At 33.2% G+C, this 18710-nt stretch overlaps 1 protein-coding gene across 3 annotated transcripts in view; it reads left to right on the top strand.

The window, feature by feature from the left end:
- COL5A2 (collagen type V alpha 2 chain) overlaps positions 1–18710 on the top strand; it is a 135749-nt gene that overhangs the window by 109876 nt on the left and 7163 nt on the right. For all 3 annotated transcript variants that reach the window (XM_039844219.1, XM_039844221.1, XM_039844222.1), the window contains 17 exons: positions 2232–2339; positions 2665–2718; positions 4941–4994; positions 5204–5257; positions 5695–5748; positions 6226–6333; positions 6460–6513; positions 7045–7098; positions 7806–7967; positions 8613–8720; positions 9793–9900; positions 10781–10834; positions 12826–12933; positions 13468–13521; positions 15597–15704; positions 16086–16139; positions 17646–17753. In XM_039844219.1, coding sequence (XP_039700153.1) covers positions 2232–2339; positions 2665–2718; positions 4941–4994; positions 5204–5257; positions 5695–5748; positions 6226–6333; positions 6460–6513; positions 7045–7098; positions 7806–7967; positions 8613–8720; positions 9793–9900; positions 10781–10834; positions 12826–12933; positions 13468–13521; positions 15597–15704; positions 16086–16139; positions 17646–17753 — 1404 coding nt within the window. The remainder of the gene's footprint in view (positions 1–2231; positions 2340–2664; positions 2719–4940; positions 4995–5203; positions 5258–5694; positions 5749–6225; positions 6334–6459; positions 6514–7044; positions 7099–7805; positions 7968–8612; positions 8721–9792; positions 9901–10780; positions 10835–12825; positions 12934–13467; positions 13522–15596; positions 15705–16085; positions 16140–17645; positions 17754–18710) is intronic.

Here is an 18710-nt window from a genome sequence, read left to right as displayed (position 1 = left end):
TGAGATCTGAAGGATGAATGGTGGTAAGTAGGGAGAAGTGAAGGTAAGCAAATACTCCAGGAAATGGAACAGCAAGTGCAAAGGTTTGCTGTCCAAATGAAGGCGCTGAAAAAAGTTCTGTAAGTCAGGAAATGTGGAGTACTGCTTGAGGGTGGAGATGAGGCTGGAGAAGTGAACCTGGGGCCAGATTATGGAGACTCTTAACTTGAGTCTAATTTGTTCTTATTATTAGAGTAATGGGAAGCTAATGAAGAAGTTTTAAATAGGGAGTAATAATACTACTATATTTGGGTTTTAGGAAGATCATACCACAATGAAGACAATATTTCAAGGGATAAGACCAGAGGCCTGCTCGATGTAGTTATTATCTTTATCAAAGAGAGAAATTTTAAATGACAGACTATTCTTTAGTTAAGAACAAACTTTTAGTGTAGCCATCATGACTGCCTTAGTTGAAACCCACAATTCCTAGTAGAGAGTATTGTCCATGTTATGCGTTCAAGAAATATTTACTAAATTAGATTGAATTAAATCTGTTTAAAAGATCAGCACTTCATTGTTTTTCATTTCACTTTTCTCTTTAAAAGATTTTCACATTCCATTAAGAAATAAGAGGCCTTTAGCATATATTTTGTTGTCTCTAAAAAAACTAATGCACTATCTTTGTGAGATAACATTTTGCCAAAAATCAAACATTCATTTATAATATAAATTTTTCTAGAAAAATATTTCCATGTAATAATGTATGTGATATCCTCTCATTTATTAAAGTGTACACATTTTTCTTTCTTCAATATTATGGGTTAAGTCATACTTCTAAAAGTGCATTACAAGATATTAGGTATATGGACTGGAAAGATTTCTAATCCATAAAATTTAACTCAAAGGCTTTCTTCCAATTTTTTAAAATGTGTTTTACAGGGAGTTCCTGGAGATCCTGGAGTAGTTGGCCCATTAGGACCTAGAGTGAGTATTTTCTCTTTCGTAATTAACTGTTTCCATTGGCTTCAGTTTAGAAAAGCATCGTTTATTTTAAAGCGGGCTTTATTTTAAGCATTAAGATTCTTCTACTTGATGAAAATCAAACTTTCAAGAAATACCTTGTGCTATGAAGCTAATACATCCTTACGTCATGTTAATTTCTTATCACTAAATTAGAAAATTGGGCCTTAGTAGTTGCTCATTTCTGAATTTTTCGTTAGTAGAAGCCATTTTTCATATTTCCAGACACATTTTAACCCATTTTTAGATCAAGCACTGAGAATGTTTGACAATCCAATGTTGTGCTAGGGAGAACGAGGAAATCCAGGGGAAAGAGGAGAACCAGGAATTACCGGACTCCCTGGTGAGAAGGGAATGGCTGGAGGACATGGTCCTGATGGTCCAAAAGTAAGTATGGTCATGAGCTCTGTACTTTAAATTGTTCGAAAATCACTGCTCAATAAACACATGATGATACTAGAATGTATTTCTCTTGTTTTTGCAGGTTATTTGATTTTATAATTTTCTTCTTCAGCAAAAATTTAATGCATGCCTACTAGACATTTCTTTGACATTAAAGAGTCAGCTTAAAAGCAGTCTCACTTTTGTGGTGGGCTATATGGCCTACTACACAGAGCAATACATTCTCATATACAGACCTATTCCTAATACTTATTCATATAAATTTTATTAATGGCTTCTATTAATAAGGAGAAACAAGAAATAGAAAATTGCATAATTTGTTAGGAGAACATTTTAACATTGGTAGAAAACAGTGTGACAGTTTCAGACACACCCAGCAAATACTTGAAGTAGAATTTTTCATGATTATGCAACATTAGATCTCTTGTAGTGATTATGAGATCTCTTAACAATTTGTCATGTGACTTGAAAACAATTTAATATCATGTAGATTAATATATAGGTGGTCTCTGAATTAAGTCATAATGTTACAAAAAAAAAAAAGAAAAGAAAGAAAGAAACTTTATCATTTTTATTTGAATCAGTACTCGATTTCCCCAAAGAGAAAAGTTGAAAACATAAACCAATGATCAAAATGGCAAGATTTGGTTTCTTTTCATTTTAAAATATGAACTCAGAGGCAACTTTTTAAAGTAAAAAGTATATAAGCATTAGGTTGGACTATATGAAATTGTTGAGATTCTACTATTTTTGACATACAAAAACAGAAATTCTGTGTGGTTCAGTCTTAATATATAGGTGAGCTTGCTTTTGTTGCTTCATTTTAGGGCAGTCCAGGGCCAACTGGGACCCCTGGAGATACAGGCCCACCAGGTCTTCAGGGTATGCCAGGGGAAAGAGGAATTGCAGGAACTCCTGGCCCTAAGGGTGACAGAGTAAGTATGATATTTTTAGTTCATTCATTTATATTTTCTGCTTATAATGATTTCCTGGGCAGACTTTTACTTCTACCATCCTGAGTTACAAGTCATTCATTCATTTATTCTTTATATGTATGTGTATATATATATATATATATATATATATATAGAGAGAGAGAGAGAGAGAGAGAGAGAGAGAGAATGCACAATACCTGGCATTGTTCTCGGCTCAAGGGGATACAGCTATCAACATAAGAGATAAATCCCTGCTCAAATGAAACTTCCATGCAAGTGTGGAAAAAAGACAACAAAATAAATAGTGTTTTGTGTGTTTTCCCAGGGTGGCATAGGAGAGAAAGGTGCTGAAGGCACAGCTGGAAATGATGGAGCAAGAGTAAGTGAGATCATTCTTTCTCCTGCTGGGCTAGGAATAAACATCATTATTGTCATGTAAATTTGCATGAACTTTGCAAAATAAAGTTCATTATGTTTTCATATTGGTCAGATTTTGAAGAATGATGAAATTTGAGATTTGACATTGATTAACTATGGATACTCATTTTACTAACCTTGAATTAAGGCAAGCTGAAAAGTAAAGTCATTGTCGAAATATCCATCTGTGAGAGAACATTGCTTTAAGTGGTGGGGCTCTCTTTTATCTTTCTCTATTGTATTTTTATTTCATATGCAATGTTTATTTCTAATAAAATACTGATTTCATGAGCTATTCTAGACATCATTTCAGTGCAGGAAGGTAGAGTTTTATAGAGTAATCAACGTTGTGTTAAATGTTTCTCAGTACACTGGATGTTAGGGGTGAGAAAATTACTGCACGATGAATCATCATTAATGCTTTCATTAATAAAGAGGCTGAGTAAGTGAAATGTAAAGAACGATTGATCCCCAAAGCACTGTTTAATTCATGTCAGAAATTGACATTTAACAAGCTTTAGGTCTTTCAGAAGAGAAAGCATTTGCAATTCTAAGGAAATCAAACAATCAGATTAAAATATATATTTTCAGATATGAATGATTCACATAAGAGCAGTAGCTGCTGCAACTCAGACATTCACCATTTCCTGGAATAGTTCCTGATATTTGATAAATAACTTCTGTTTCAGTATGACATGGTTTGCTATTAGTTGTCATGTTGTGCCCTGGCAATAGCAGTTGTATATAAAAAAAAGAGATTATACTAAGCTACTGTTAATATATTGATCCTGATACATTGTGCCATTGTTAACACATTGATTATATTGCTTTTGATGAAAAAATATACAGAAAAGTTTTAGCTTTAGTGGTAATTGTCCCTTTTTTCTTTTTCTGAAAAGCTAGTTTAGCAAATTATGAACATGAAGTGCCAGTTGCCTTTTAATTAAATCTAATATTTGATTTAATATTTCAAAAATAGTCTAAGTAAATTTAGTATTGTTGTTTGCATTTTATATTATGAATGGTAAGGAGTGCACAGTAAGTAGTACAGTACTTTGAAGAAGTGATGCATTGACAGCTTATTTTAAGGGGAAATCTGAAATGCATATTTATTGTTCTTATGAGCTACTTCGAAAATGCAATGTAATAGGATCAAGATTTAAGCCATGACTGGGGGCAATGCATTTTTAGAGAGGGCAATATGTTGGGTTTTTTTTTAGGGAAGAAGCTGAGCATTTGCTATAATCTCATAGTAAAAAAATGAATAACACATATGACAAATACATCTTTTACTGAGTGATCTTTATATTTAATCAAACCCTTTAAGGAAATGTATTAGGTAAATTACTGTAAGAATATTGTTCCATTATAGATCCATAGAATTTGATATTATACTTTTCTCATGTTCTTATTGAAAACATAAAATCAAAAAGTCATTCTTGTTCCTTAAGTTTTTTCAGTAATGCATACAGAAATTAAACGACAAAAGAATATTTAGGCTGCATATGGAGAGGCAAAATACAAATATCAGAGAGAAAACTTGTTTTAGAAAGGACTCCAATATGGTCTAGGAGTTTGAATATTGTGGCTACGTGCAGAGATGACCCAGTTTGTATCCCATGTGGCAGCTCCCCTCTGCTCTGAGCAAACGAATCCCATCATCTCAGGGTAGCTGGGTAGCAACACTTCTCTCCATCTCAGGGGGATGTAGAAAACTGGATGCTTTAGCACGATTTCACTTTTTTAAAACAAAAAGTGATATTGTGCTAGCACATAATAATTTAAGAATATAGTATTCTATATAAAAGAAGAAAAGTCTTGTTTCAGTCTATACTCAAATTTCAAATAGGTATTAGCAAAATTAAACAGGCTAGGAAACAGGGAAACACTGGTAAAGAGTAGCATTAATTTAGAACTAATGTTTGAAGATAGTGTTATATACGGATGAGTTGAATTGGATGAAAGAGATTATAACATTCTGTAGAGAAGATTTAGTGGAAATTGTTTTAGACTAGATAGAAAAATCTTGAGACTATACAGATGATATCATATATTATAGGTAATGTTTTGCAAAAGCAGCCACACTATAACAAAATAGTTCCTTGTTTATTTGTTTGTTTGCTTAAACATGGAGACTTCTGTGCATCATTTCCCTCAATGTGCTTGTGTTCTTTTAATTGACAGGGTCTTCCAGGTCCTTTGGGTCCTCCAGGTCCTGCAGGTCCCACTGGGGAAAAGGTAATGTCATGTCATAAGCTGTTATTTTGTGGACTCAGAATCATAAGGTCTGAATGCGGACTCTTACTCATAATGTTTTCTCTTTCATGAATTATGGTAGTTGGGCTAGATCATCTCAGAGTTCTCTCCCACACAGTGCTCTACATCCTACAGTTGTATTATGTTTTGCTACCATTTCAGACAATAACCATCTAAAACCTGTTTTCTAGGGTGAACCTGGTCCTCGAGGTTTAGTTGGCCCTCCTGGTTCCCGTGGCAATCCTGTAAGTGACAGTATTTTGATCGTCTTTAGTATGACATGGAGCAGTAAAACAATTCATCGTTTCATCTTGATACTTATATAAAACCATTCCTATTAGATTAGATTATAACTTCCTGGTTTTCAACCTTTACTTTTCTCATTAAACTTCAAAAAATTATCAGTGTATTACTTTTATTATATTATTTTTTATAATCTGTTAAGTCTAAGTAAGCATCTCATTAGCTAAATAATTAAGAGATTTCTCTGAGACTTCAGACCTTGGAATTTTGTGCTATGGTCTCTATTTCTATATCACATCTAAGATTCTTCCTCAGGCAATATGTCTAATTTCTCTCTATATAATTTTAAGACACTACAAATTTATCTCACTGTGTTTTTAAATATCATTTCTATTTAGAATAATGTGTGAAAGCCGCAGTGATCTTTATCTTCTCCTAGGGTTCTCGTGGTGAAAATGGCCCAACTGGTGCTGTTGGTTTTGCTGGACCCCAGGTATACTTTTTAAATATCTCTTCTTTACAATGAATGCTCCTTTTGTTATAGCATGAGTTTAATTAATTATCATTGCCATTTGTTTTAAAAGTATATTAAAGATTCTGGAAAGTGAGTTTAATTAATTATCATTGTCATATGTTTTGAAGGTATATTAAAGATTCTGGAAAGTTTATAGTTTTCTAGGCAATATTATCATTTCCAATATATTTTTCATGGGTCAGCACAAAAAGGGATAAGTTTACACAATTTTGAATTCTATACTTATTTATTATAATAAAAATACAGTGGGATAACTTATTTTTTCCAGACTGTCTTTAAAGATCTGATCGGGCCATTTTTTTTCTTCTATGCTTTCATACTGATTAATAGCACCATTTTACAATAGATGATTAAATTATATGTTAGTAGTAATTACTGTGAAATAATTTGTCTTTAAGTGTTATAATCAATTGCTTATTTATACAATCGATATAGGGTCCTGACGGGCAGCCTGGAGTAAAAGGTGAACCTGGAGAGCCAGGACAGAAGGGAGATGCTGGCTCTCCTGGACCACAAGGTCTAGCAGGATCCCCAGGCCCTCATGTAAGTTACAAAAAAAGAAAAAGAAAAAAAAAAGACAAAACTTGGGTACAGTGCCCATGCTTAGACCTTGTATTTAGCTCATTTTGCTTTACTATAGTGATCTTTTGTTTGTTCCTTTCTGTATAGGGTCCTAATGGTGTTCCTGGACTAAAAGGTGGTCGAGGAACTCAGGGTCCACCTGTAAGTTCATCTGAAACTCTGGGAATTACACACAGTTAGTCAAGAGCTCTAGTGCTTCATGGTCATTTTAAAGTTAATCTGAAGTTGGAACAACGAATTTTTACTTGTATAACTATTCTGTAGTGGAAAGGGCATTTAACTTAGAGGGAGATCTGGGTTAAAATTAGTCTGGTGATCTCGGAGACCCAGATGCCTCGTATGTAATATATGTAATATATTACCTATGAAGAGGTAATGAATAATGTGGAAGCACTTTCTGTAATTCTGTTATATAAAATATTAATGTGATTTTAGCCCTAGTCTCAAACATACTTGTATATATTTAAGATAAATGGAAAGTGGAAAGAGAAAAATAGCCTCCTACCAATTAATCTAGATCCATTCTCAAAAACTTAGGGTCCAAGAAAAAATATATATTGATCACAACAAGGAAGGGCATCTAAAGGCCTAAGTGTCCCTGTGAAAAAAATAGATCCCAGGAAGCATGTGTATTGTTATTTTTAAATTGCTTATATGATATTATATTTCTAGGGTGCTACAGGATTTCCTGGTTCTGCTGGCAGAGTTGGACCTCCAGGCCCTATTGTAAGTCAATACAGTAATTTGAATCATTGATAGTGAAGTAATTTCATATACACATCTGAAAATATGTACACACATATATATGATATAAAGGCACACATATATTTAATTCTTATTATTTATCCTTTTACTTAATCCATTAATGACTCATTTTCCCATGTTAACAGCTCTTATCCCTGTAATTCATACTGGTATGTTGTCAGCAAATTCATCTTTAATCATCTAGTGTTTCTTGGAGGAGCTTATTTCAAGTCCTTTTAGCCCCACATTTGACTATTATTCTATTTGGTTACTAAATACTAACAGTGTCACGTGCAAATAATCATTTCCTTCGGTTAGGAAGCATCTCTGAAACTTTGTTTAATAAATATTATTCTTTTATTATAAGATCATATCAGTCAATAAAATGTTATGTAATCATTGTTGGAGCAGAGCCTTAAGAAGTTTGAAAATGCAAGTTAATTTCAGCATGCTTTTAACAATGACTCAAAGATAATTGTCTATAAATAATTTAGATTTTTTTCTGGGGAATGAATCTGCAGCTGTGTTTTGTTTAATTTTGTTTAAATCTACTGAATGACTGATTATGTAATAGGAAAAATGGACCTTGTGAAGCTTGGAAAACTGCCTCTGAGACAGAGACCATTGCATCAGTTTCTCCAATGTCACTTCCACTTTGCCTCCCTGAGTTTCTTTCTATGTTATACTAGGGAGCTCCAGGACCTGCAGGTCCCTTAGGAGAACCTGGGAAGGAGGGACCTCCAGGTCTTCGTGGAGACCCTGGCTCTCATGGGCGAGTGGGAGATCGAGGACCAGCTGGCCCCCCTGGTGGCCCAGGAGACAAAGGGGACCCAGGAGAAGATGGACAACCTGTAAGTTTGGCATCTTTATTCTATACCACCTCTAAGGTATTTATTAATAGAAATACATAATAATCTCTGCCACAAAGAAACTGTTTCTGTATTATCCTGGGCACTTGCATAAATCCTTATGTCCTATAGATTTTTAATTTGCAACTCTCTGCTCTAGAAAAAAAGTATCTCTATAAATATAAAAATATAACAGGAATGGATATGCTATTCAAAATCTAAACAAGAAAACATTAATTCTTATATATCTGTACCGTCTGAAGAAAAATTTGGAGACTATATTATGTTATTTAATATCTAAATATCCCTAAACATTAATGTTTAAATCATATGTTTTTCTTTATTTTTAAAATTTGTCTTTTTAAAAAGAGGAAAAATATTTGCCTAAATGGTTACCTCTTTTATTTCATCAATATTCCTATTAATCTTCAAGTTCCTCTTCAACTGATGAGCTGTTTTTACTTTTAAATAATGTTGGAGTTTCTGTGTGGATTCCAAAGTCTGACTACTCAAAAAATAGTATGGTTTTATGAAACAGAGCTTTTCATTATACTAAACATAAAACTGTAAAGCTATGATCTATTGTAAAGCTCTTGCATATAGTTTTACTCTAGAGAATTTCTAATTCTAGTTTATCCTCAAAATTAGGGTCCAGATGGTCCTCCCGGTCCAGCTGGAACTACTGGGCAGAGAGGAATTGTTGGCATGCCTGGGCAACGTGGAGAGCGAGGCATGCCTGGCCTGCCAGGACCAGCTGTGAGTAGCTGCATTGGTCAATATTTCATTTCATTATGTACAATAGAATTTGTAAAGAGAGAATTAATTAATTAATTTATTTATTTATTTTGCTTAATAGATTTAAAGTCTCTTAGACACAAATTCTGAGTATCTTAAAAACCTTTTGACTTTAAATGTCAAATTTTTAAGTACCTTACAAAGTCTTTGAAAAATGTATTTATTTAACCTTGGGGCTAGAGAAGTAGACAAATAAGGGTATGGATTTTTGGTGACTCTAAATCTTCAAAGACTAAAAATATCCAAGGAGCTAGAGAAGGGGGATAATCTCCTGCTGAGTAGGTAGCCTCTTTTTAAATAAACATACCTAACAAAAACATCCATATTTCACAGTTCGGAGAGTAAGTTTTCATGAACCATCAAAGGGAAGAAGTAGTTGAGCTAAAATGATACTGACTGTGAAAGTGGAGTGAACTATGAAGGAGTCTGAAAGTAATCTCCTGTCCCCTGGAGGGTGCTAAGAATCTCATATTCCCTGGAGTATGGATAAAAGTTTGACTTACTATTAGCTTTGAAGAAAATAAATTTTATAGCTGGAAGTTTACATGTTTGAGAATCAAAATAAATGATGTTTTATATGGAATGTTGACAGAGCTGCTGGGACTTTGGAACTAGGGACATGTGAGTAAAGTTCAGAAGTGAGCCAAGGACCTGGAAGTAAAATCTCTCAATAATGAGACAAAAGTGACAGGATATAGAAATAAAATCAGCAGACAAAGCAGAAGCAGATAAGGATTGGCATGTCTTACTAGTGATGCACCTTCCAGAAGGGCAGCCACAATTGACCACCATACACAGGATTAGCTGGTAGCAAAGGATCCTTTTCAGTTCCTTTAATACTTCAGGATGAGTGTGATAAGAAGTGGGCATGCCTCTAGAAAGGCACCACAGTGACATGGATGTCACGGGATAATGGATAATTATTACTGTAGAAGGAAGAACTGAGCCACCATTTGAATAAACATAGCCTTTATGTGAACTGGCATTCTTGAATTTCTTCAGAAGTGATTGACATATTTACACTTTATTTCAGGGCACACCAGGAAAAGTAGGAGCAACTGGTGCACCAGGAGATAAAGGACCACCTGGACCTGTGGGACCCCCAGGCTCACAAGGCCCTGTCGGGGAACCTGGACCTGAAGTGAGTACTGCAGTAAAAGTGACTTCTCTCATTATTTGGATGTTATGGGGACTTTTTTTTTTTAATTTAGAAATTGTTTTAAAAGTTTACAAATCGATTGTACATTTTACTTGAGGGAAGTTTTTTAGCAATGTTATTTGATGTACTCTGCTTCCTTGGAGAGTTGATTGAAAGATGATATAAAGAAATGGTAATAAGATAGGTGCCTTTGCACCTTCATCTAGTCTGGAACCAGGTATTTTAGTTGATTTAGGTTGTTGCCGAATTGTTTTGAACGTGAAAGGACACATTTATCCCTGTTTTCCCTTGTTATTATTTCATTCTGTTAATGGGATATTTGTCAAAATTGCCAGGTTTTATGGTGATAGGATTAACATAACTATTACAATTTGTGAAAAGGGCAAAGTAGAGATAATTTTATCTAAATATCACTACAGAGTAACATTATTGATGTCGTGTTCCCTATATCTTTTAAAAAGTAATTTAATATATAAACACAGTTACTTTATTTTAACTTTAAGGATAGTATTTGGATAAGCTTCAGAAGTAAAATTGAGAAAAACAATTTACTGACAATACAAACAAAAGATAAAATATCATGAATGGAATTATTGTATGTTTATTTCAAAGGATTTGAGGATTTTTTCTTTTTTTAAACTAAAAAATAAAAATGAAGAATTTAGATTAAAAATATATTAATTTTACAAGCAATTTAAAGTAACAGAAAAGAGACAGAAGCCTTCTTTTACTGAGATTTCCACAAATACTAATTATAGTTTATAGAAGAGAGGTTAAACATGTTTTACTTTTTCTGGTAATTGAAATGAGATTTTTTTTTTATTACTCGGTTAATTTATTTTTCAAATATGTTTCTGTTTAGGGTCCAGCGGGTAACGATGGCACTCCAGGACGGGATGGTGCTGTTGGAGAACGTGTAAGGGCAGTTTTGTTGATTAAAATTTGGAATAATGTAAATTTGAAATCCTTGTAATACTAAAGAGCAAAAAACTACCCTTTCTTTTTATAGCTTCAGTATAGCCCTGATTTTTCTGAAAGAAGCGACCTTTTTTGTAATGTCATAATTTTGGTTGATCTTGTAAACGAAATAACATTTGAATACAAAACAAAGTGAGGTGACATTTTTTTAAGAGCAGGAAAGCAAATTGCTTTCATATCCGATACAACGTGAAGGCTTCAGAAGAGAATATTTATGAAGTCTAAATTTCGAACTCTTTCACAAAAGTATGGGAGCAGAAATAGAGCTGTGACATCAACATTTCTCTACTTGCCTCCTAAAGTGAATGCCCCATGAGGAAACAGATGATGTGACTTTCTAAATATTATATATTTCATAATGTGTTTTTATATTAGACATATATTGAACTGGAAATATACCCAACCTTATCCCCAATGTTCCTATGGGCTGTCACACAGTTAGTTGTCTCATACTACATATCAGTCCATGGAAGGCAAAAATAGCCCCCTCTCCAACATCCGTTATGATGTAATGACTCTTTTCATGATAAGAGTCCATCATGTAGCAGAACAGACTTTGAAGACAGACAGACCTGGATTGGAATCTTGGTTCCTTAAGTAACTAGTTATTTGATCTTGAACACATTTTCTGAACCTTAGTTTTCAAATATTCTAAATATGATTAATACTTATACCATTGGGCATTTGTGTTTTAAATCACATGTTGAAGGTATCTAGTAGGTACTCAAAGAAAGAGGAAGAAAGAATTTGGGGAATCTTGAGGTAACTCCTCCTCATCTACTGTGAAGCTAAGGAATGCATGTCTTATTGGCATCTGAGTTTTTCCCTTGGTCAGTCTGTATTGTTTAGTGTATTAGTCTTTAAAAATTTTGCTGATGTACTCCCTGATATAATTTTGAAAACTGTGAACTCCTATGCAGATTTTAAGTTGATATGACATTTTATTTTAACCATAAGTATAAATAGTTGCAAAGGAGGTAATTGTTCATAATATCTAAGTATACATGTGCTTTCAGTATATTTCTTTCAAAATTTTGAAGTTGCCGATTTAGCTTATTCAATGTATTATTATGTCTGTACTCTAACCTAATTGCCCAAGTTTATCCTGGTTGCCAAATTAATCAGTCACATAAGACAATTTCTGTCAGAAAAAGAGGTCTGACTCCGTTAATTATGTTAATCCATGTTCATATAACAATCATCTCACTTTTGACTTCTTAAGGAGACAAGATTTGGAGCCCTGTCATAATTGGGTCACCTGGATAAAATAAGGGCAGCCTCTTTTTTCCCAAATACCTCTTTGCTTTATTCTTAAGTGAACTGTGCATTCTGGGAAAGTCCCTTAGTTTGGTGCCAGAGGTGTTTACTTTTGGGGGCATTACACCATAATAAAATTGCAGATGGCATGAAGTCTGTTTTTCTTTCATAAAATGGGAGAAGAGTGATAAGTTAAGAAGTAGGGAAAGATGCTCCCCAATTTTCTGAAAGAACACGTATGGAGTTGAAAATCTGGAAAATATAGAGTTGAAAATCTGAAAAAGTGGTTTCCTTAAAATTTTCTCTGTTTGTACACTCTTTGACAAGTATTTGTTTATCCCAAGTATACAGATACCCCTGTGTGAAGACTGCTGATTTAAGAAACATGCTAAATTCTAGAGGTGATCACTCCTATATTCCAGCAATCTAGTAATAGGGCAAGAGTGAAGGGAGGGATGAAGTGTAAAATTGGGGAGAAATAAACTTATTCTTTTCAGTTCAATTTACTAATAATTAAATAAAGGAAATGTTTAAGTAATATAGAAGTAAAATAATAAATAAAAATGTTTTTTCAAAGGTACTTTTTTTCTCATCTTGGATAGCATGAATTTCCAAACACCATTGTTTTATAATAAAGTATTTAAAAAATAATACCATGGTTATTCTTGACAGGGTGATCGTGGAGACCCTGGGCCTGCCGGTCTGCCAGGCTCTCAAGGTGCCCCTGGAACTCCCGGCCCTGTTGGTGCTCCAGGAGATGCAGGACAGAGAGGAGATCCGGTAAGAAGAGTCAATTTCACACTGACAGTTATAAACAGCAGTATTCTATGTAATGAGCTGCATATCTGCATGCATACAATCAAATTTCGAAGTTGATTAAAGGCTCGAAACAAAGAAACAAATGATCAATTATGAGTTAATTTTGTATTAGTCTTAGAGGAAAACATTTGATTCTAATAGGTATTCAAAAATTTTGATGCTTTGATTTTCATCACCTAAAAATGTTTTGGCTTATGGGAAATCATGTTAAATTTAAACAAGCGATGATATCTTACCATAATCAACTAAGGTAATTATTCAGTTAAGTCAGTTAATAAAATTGACTATTGAATTGTCATTGGAGTTTTGTGAGCACATCCTTATATATAGGGACATTAGCCTGATTTTAATCAATTAGCCCTAAGAGTAGACATAGATACAAGTAAATATATATTTATGTAGTCTCCAACTACAAACACATGTTTTTTGAATTCTGTATCTATATAGTATATGCATATTTTTTTACATATTAATTTTTGTGAAAATTTCTTCTAGGGTTCACGGGGTCCTATAGGACCACCTGGTCGAGCTGGGAAACGTGGCTTACATGTAAGTTCTCTGTTTTTCCTTAAAATATATGTCTTCTTACATAAAATATGCTCCCAAAGAAAAAGTACAATTTAAAATTCACAAATGAAAAGTACCAAATTTCTCAAGCTTTGGACAAAAACATTAATTTAAAATAATACCTAAGAGGTCATATTTGTTTTTATAATTTTTACATTGTTTTTCTGATTTTAAGTATGAATTCTTTCAAATAATCTTTTAGAGTCACAGTTGTCTCCCAAAATAATAGGAATAATAGTGCTCTTCTCTCAAAGATTTTCTAAAAACCACATGAAAATAGTTTAAAAGCTCTTTGTAAACTTGAAAAGTGCTGTTTAAGTATTACGTTTTATTTTCAACTAGACCGCTCTGCCCATGTTCTGATCTTTTTGCTATTTGCAGTTGTTTCCAGGTTAATGATTATTATACAGATGTCTTACCATGAATAAATCATCTCTTATAGGCACTTTACTAGGTCATGGTTTTTTTACACCCATTTTATAAATTGGTATCTATATTCATGAAGAAAACATTTGAGCCTTAAAATTAGGGCTTATTATGAAATCATAATTCTCAGTTTTGATGAGCTTGACTGAAGATTTCATAGTTACATAGCCTGTCAAGTGAATGGTTTTCTAACAATTACAAAAACAATGTGGTTTTGTTTTCCACGATTAAATTAATTTCGTTAATAATTTAAATAGGCGCTCTCTGGTTTAGTTATTTTCAATTATGAAATTTTGGGGCAATAAAAAAATATCTCTAACATTATGAAAACATTCAGACTGATTTTAGTATTTAAATTTATATTATTATATACAGCATGAAAAGTTACTGAGATATTGTCTTATTTTTATTATGGAAGGATTTCCATACTGTTTGATGATTAGGATATCCAAATTAAAATTTTAAAAGAGAACCACCCCCCCAAAAAAAACAGGAACAAAAAACTAGAAAGAAAAATTAACCCGATGGGCTATCTGTTTGATATCTTCATTCTCCACAGTCAGATTGAGGTAGTTTCAATTCTCTTTTAGGAAAACTTTAAAGACAACAGAAGCTGCCTGTATATTCGGTGACCCTAGCTGCTTGTCAATTTACTGTAAACCACAAGCCCTCTGGAGCTGCATTTATTCCCCCAACACTTTAAAAAAGAAAGAAAGAAAGAAGCCTGAGACTGATCAAAATGATCGGATAATTTTCACGTCTTCTCTTGATGTTGCTTCTATCCCATAATAAGTTGCTTAATTATTGCTTTTTGTTTAGTTTCTCAGGATCAGGATTGATAGATTTGGGTACAGAAATTGCCAATATGAGGATAACAGCTTCTTTGTGTTTTTTATAGAGGAGAGTGGCTTAATGGTGATATTGCACTTGCATTATCTCAGACAAGTTCTTGCCAATTATTATTTCCCCCTGGTTTTATTGAGATATAATTGACATATAACACTGTGTTAAGATGTACAGCATAATGATTTGATATATGTATGTATTGTGAAATTATTACCACAGTAAGTTTAATTAACATCCATCATCTCACATAGTTGCAAATTTTATTTTATTATGGTGAGAACTTTTCAGGTCTACTCTTTCAGCAACTTTCAAATATGGTCAATTTTTTAATATAGTCCCAGCCGTGATATCTAGCTAGTTTATCTGCATAAGCAAATTTAATAAGCATTTTATTCTTAAAGGTAACATAAGTAAATAAGAACTTATGTTTTAATTTAAAAGAATCTATGTATATGGTGGCACTATTTTTACATAACAATATCAGCCAAAAATGTGAAATAATAGTCTCTGGAAAATGTTTCAGATAGGCTAGATCAAACCTAAAAATACCTCCTTCTTGTATGAATGTAAGATAAACATTAAAAAAACTAAATCTTTAGGAAAATATTATGTTCCTTGAGAAAAATAAATAAAGATTGCTAGGTCTAATTCTAATTAGGTAAATAAATATGTTAGTTCATATAAAATATGGTATTCAAAATTATAGTAAATACAATTGTGAAAGGTAAAATTGTAGTAAATTGTAGTCTCGACAGGCCATATCCATGCCATGACTGTATTTCTAGGGACCCCAAGGACCTCGTGGTGACAAAGGTGATCATGGAGACCGAGGTGACCGAGGTCAGAAGGGTCACAGAGGCTTTACTGGTCTTCAGGGTCTTCCTGGGCCTCCTGTAAGTAATTTCTTTAAGTATTATTTGCCGTTCATGTGAAAATACACAGATAACTTGACATGAGGATTTCTCTTTAAAATGGGTGGACTTTTTGTATCTTATTTTTATTTCAAAGAACATCTTGATGAATAATTAATTACACAGCTGCCCAATATAAGCTGTAATTTTGTAGGGAAGAAATAAAGCAAAAGGACATATACACCATTACTCCTACAGTTGTCTTTAGTATTGGTCAACTCATAAAGACATTGTAGACACTGATGACTTTATGAAAGCAGTTTATGCCACTAATGTCAATGACAACACATTTTAAAAAGCTGAGACTAGCAGAATGTAGGATGTAAATATTTTGGTAACATTTAAAAATTTTTTCCTACTTAGGGTCCAAATGGTGAACAAGGCAGTGCTGGAATCCCAGGACCATTTGGCCCAAGAGTAAGTAACAAAACTTAACAAGTTGCAGATGTAAATATTTTCAGAGAGATACTGCTAGTGCTTGAGTATCATTTTCATGGATTGAAGCTGGGATCACCCAGGTTCTCTATTGCTGGCAGCAGACATATTAGACAAATCATTCAGCACAATTAACTTATGTAGAAATATCTTGAAATATGATATATTACTTTATGGCCCCACATTTAAATATCCTACTTAGGGTAAATATATTCATCGGTTGATTTTCTTACAGATTTTGTAAACATAATAAACATTTCATGTTTTTTGAATGTAGAAATATCCAGTAGGTTGAATGATTTCCCACCTAGATTATTCTACAGAAATAGTTGCCGAAACCATAATCAGTTACTTATGAGTTATTGTCTAACAATTTACAAACATCTGTATTGGAGCAGTTCCATAAGGATAAGTATGCCAATATATTTTTTAAATTGTTTGAAAAATGCTAAGTAATTACTTTTAACCAATGGAAAAAGGAAGATTCTACTATTTCTTGGACCACCTTGATTGACAACTTGAAAATCAATCATTTAAAAATATGTACAATAATTTGGGAGGTAGTAAGGGAAAGTGTTTTGCTGAGAATGTGATGAATCATATGAAAGAAGTACAATATGGAATGACAGAAGTATTTACACTGAAAAGATCAGGGAGACATTCACAGAAGCAGCTTTTGAGACCTACCCTTCTTCTTATATTAAAAACCAAGACCAAGCCAGTCAACAAAAAAACCCTTTTTTTTTTTTTTTTAGTAGAAAAGTCTTTTAAAAAAAAAAAGCAAAGAATTCATTTGAAGAAGAGCATTCAATGCACAGAAAAGCTATTCAGGGATAAAATGTTTTTCTATGGGACTTGCATATGGATGAAATTGTTCAGTTGGTTCATTTTCTTACTCTGTGTTAAATGAAATTTCTATTAAACTCTCGCTCCTTGAGGTTCGCTCCTAGAAATTCTGTATTAGTATTAAGCCTACCTCTAATAGGTCATTAATGTAGTAAGACAATTGGCAGACATTTAGGAAAATCATTAGAAAGAATTTCTGCTGTGTTTAAATGCAATATAAACAAATCATACATAAATTTGAGAATTAAAATTGCTAGGATGGGATGAGATTCTGGGGTATAAGCACAGAAATTTAATTTATACTTATATCAAACACTTCAACTTCTGTCATTTTCTTAATGTTAGTTTATTGAATTTCTAGTTAAGTTTACAATACATGAAATTTGATAAAGCAGCTCCTACTAGTAAAAGTAGATGACTAGTCCAGTAAAGCTTTTAACTTTTACTGGTCTTTTACCATTCATGGATGATAGAGAGTTTAGTAAACATTAGAAAGTGCCGGAGCTCCATTTATTAGTCATTAGGAATCTGAATCTGAGAAATCATTGTGATAGCTCCATAAGGAAAATAGTCCTTTGATTAGAGAAAGTCATTGTGAAAGTTTTCTCACAGCATCTAAAATATAGCTTTTGTTTCTTATAGGGTCCTCCTGGCCCAGTTGGTCCTTCAGGTAAAGAAGGAAACCCTGGGCCTCTTGGGCCTATTGGCCCTCCCGGTGTGCGAGGCAGTGTCGGAGAAGCGGGACCTGAGGTAAAATCACAGGGGTTTGCATATAAATAACTCCGCTGGTTCTCATAGCTTGGATTCTATCCAAGGAATATCTTTGTAGCACAACAGACGAGAGATGGAAGGAACTCTGAAAACAAACCTAAAAGTCACACAAGGCTTATCTGTATAAGTAGCTATTTCAAATATTGTTAATACAGGTTATTCAGAGTATATAAGATTAGAGTCCAAGCTACCTAGGCCTTGATTTCATGTGATACCAATGAGAGTGAATAGCAAGTTATGATTGTGTTTATAATGAAACTTATGAAAATGTTGCTTTGCTTTAAATGGCAATATATTAAAGGTGAGATTTGATGAATGTAGTCATTCATGAAAATGCTGGAAAGTGAAGAGTATGAAATTAAAGTTTTCTATATTGAAAATGACATTCGGAAAAGATTTTGATTAAAACTTTTCATTAAAAAATTCTAATAGTATCAACTTGAAGATTATGTAAAGCTATAAATTATATTAGAGTCTGGCTTCCCAGGTCTTTGAGAAACATCCTCATATATCTGCCATGTACACATGTATATGTGTGCATGTGTATATATGAATTTATGCTTCTTTCTTTGGTGTTTCTTTCTCTTTGGTCTTATTTACCTTTTCCTCTTTATTCTGTCTCTGCCCTTATTGGCAATACCAAATATTTGTTATTTGATCAAAAAGCCTTATATTTCCTGTCGTCAAAAGGAATATTTCCTATTTATTTCTCTGTGAATGAACAACAGCTACAAAATTAGAATAACTCAGACTTATGTAGCTCTTGATTGACTTTATTTTGTAGTTTAGTAGTCCACGATAGAAAAAAAAAAAATCTCTTCCTCCAAGATTAGAATAACAGAAAGCATGGAATCATGATAAGACCGTTAAAAAAATGATTAAACAGTCTCTTGAGGGTGAGGATATATTGGCACTCAAAGTTGAAGCGACTTGTCC

The sequence above is a fragment of the Pteropus medius genome, unplaced genomic scaffold, assembly GCF_902729225.1.
Source record: "Pteropus medius unplaced genomic scaffold, Ma_sr-lr_union100, whole genome shotgun sequence".
In the NCBI taxonomy this organism is placed as follows: Eukaryota; Metazoa; Chordata; class Mammalia; order Chiroptera; family Pteropodidae; genus Pteropus; species Pteropus medius.
This window is presented reverse-complemented; position numbering and strand designations above follow the sequence as displayed.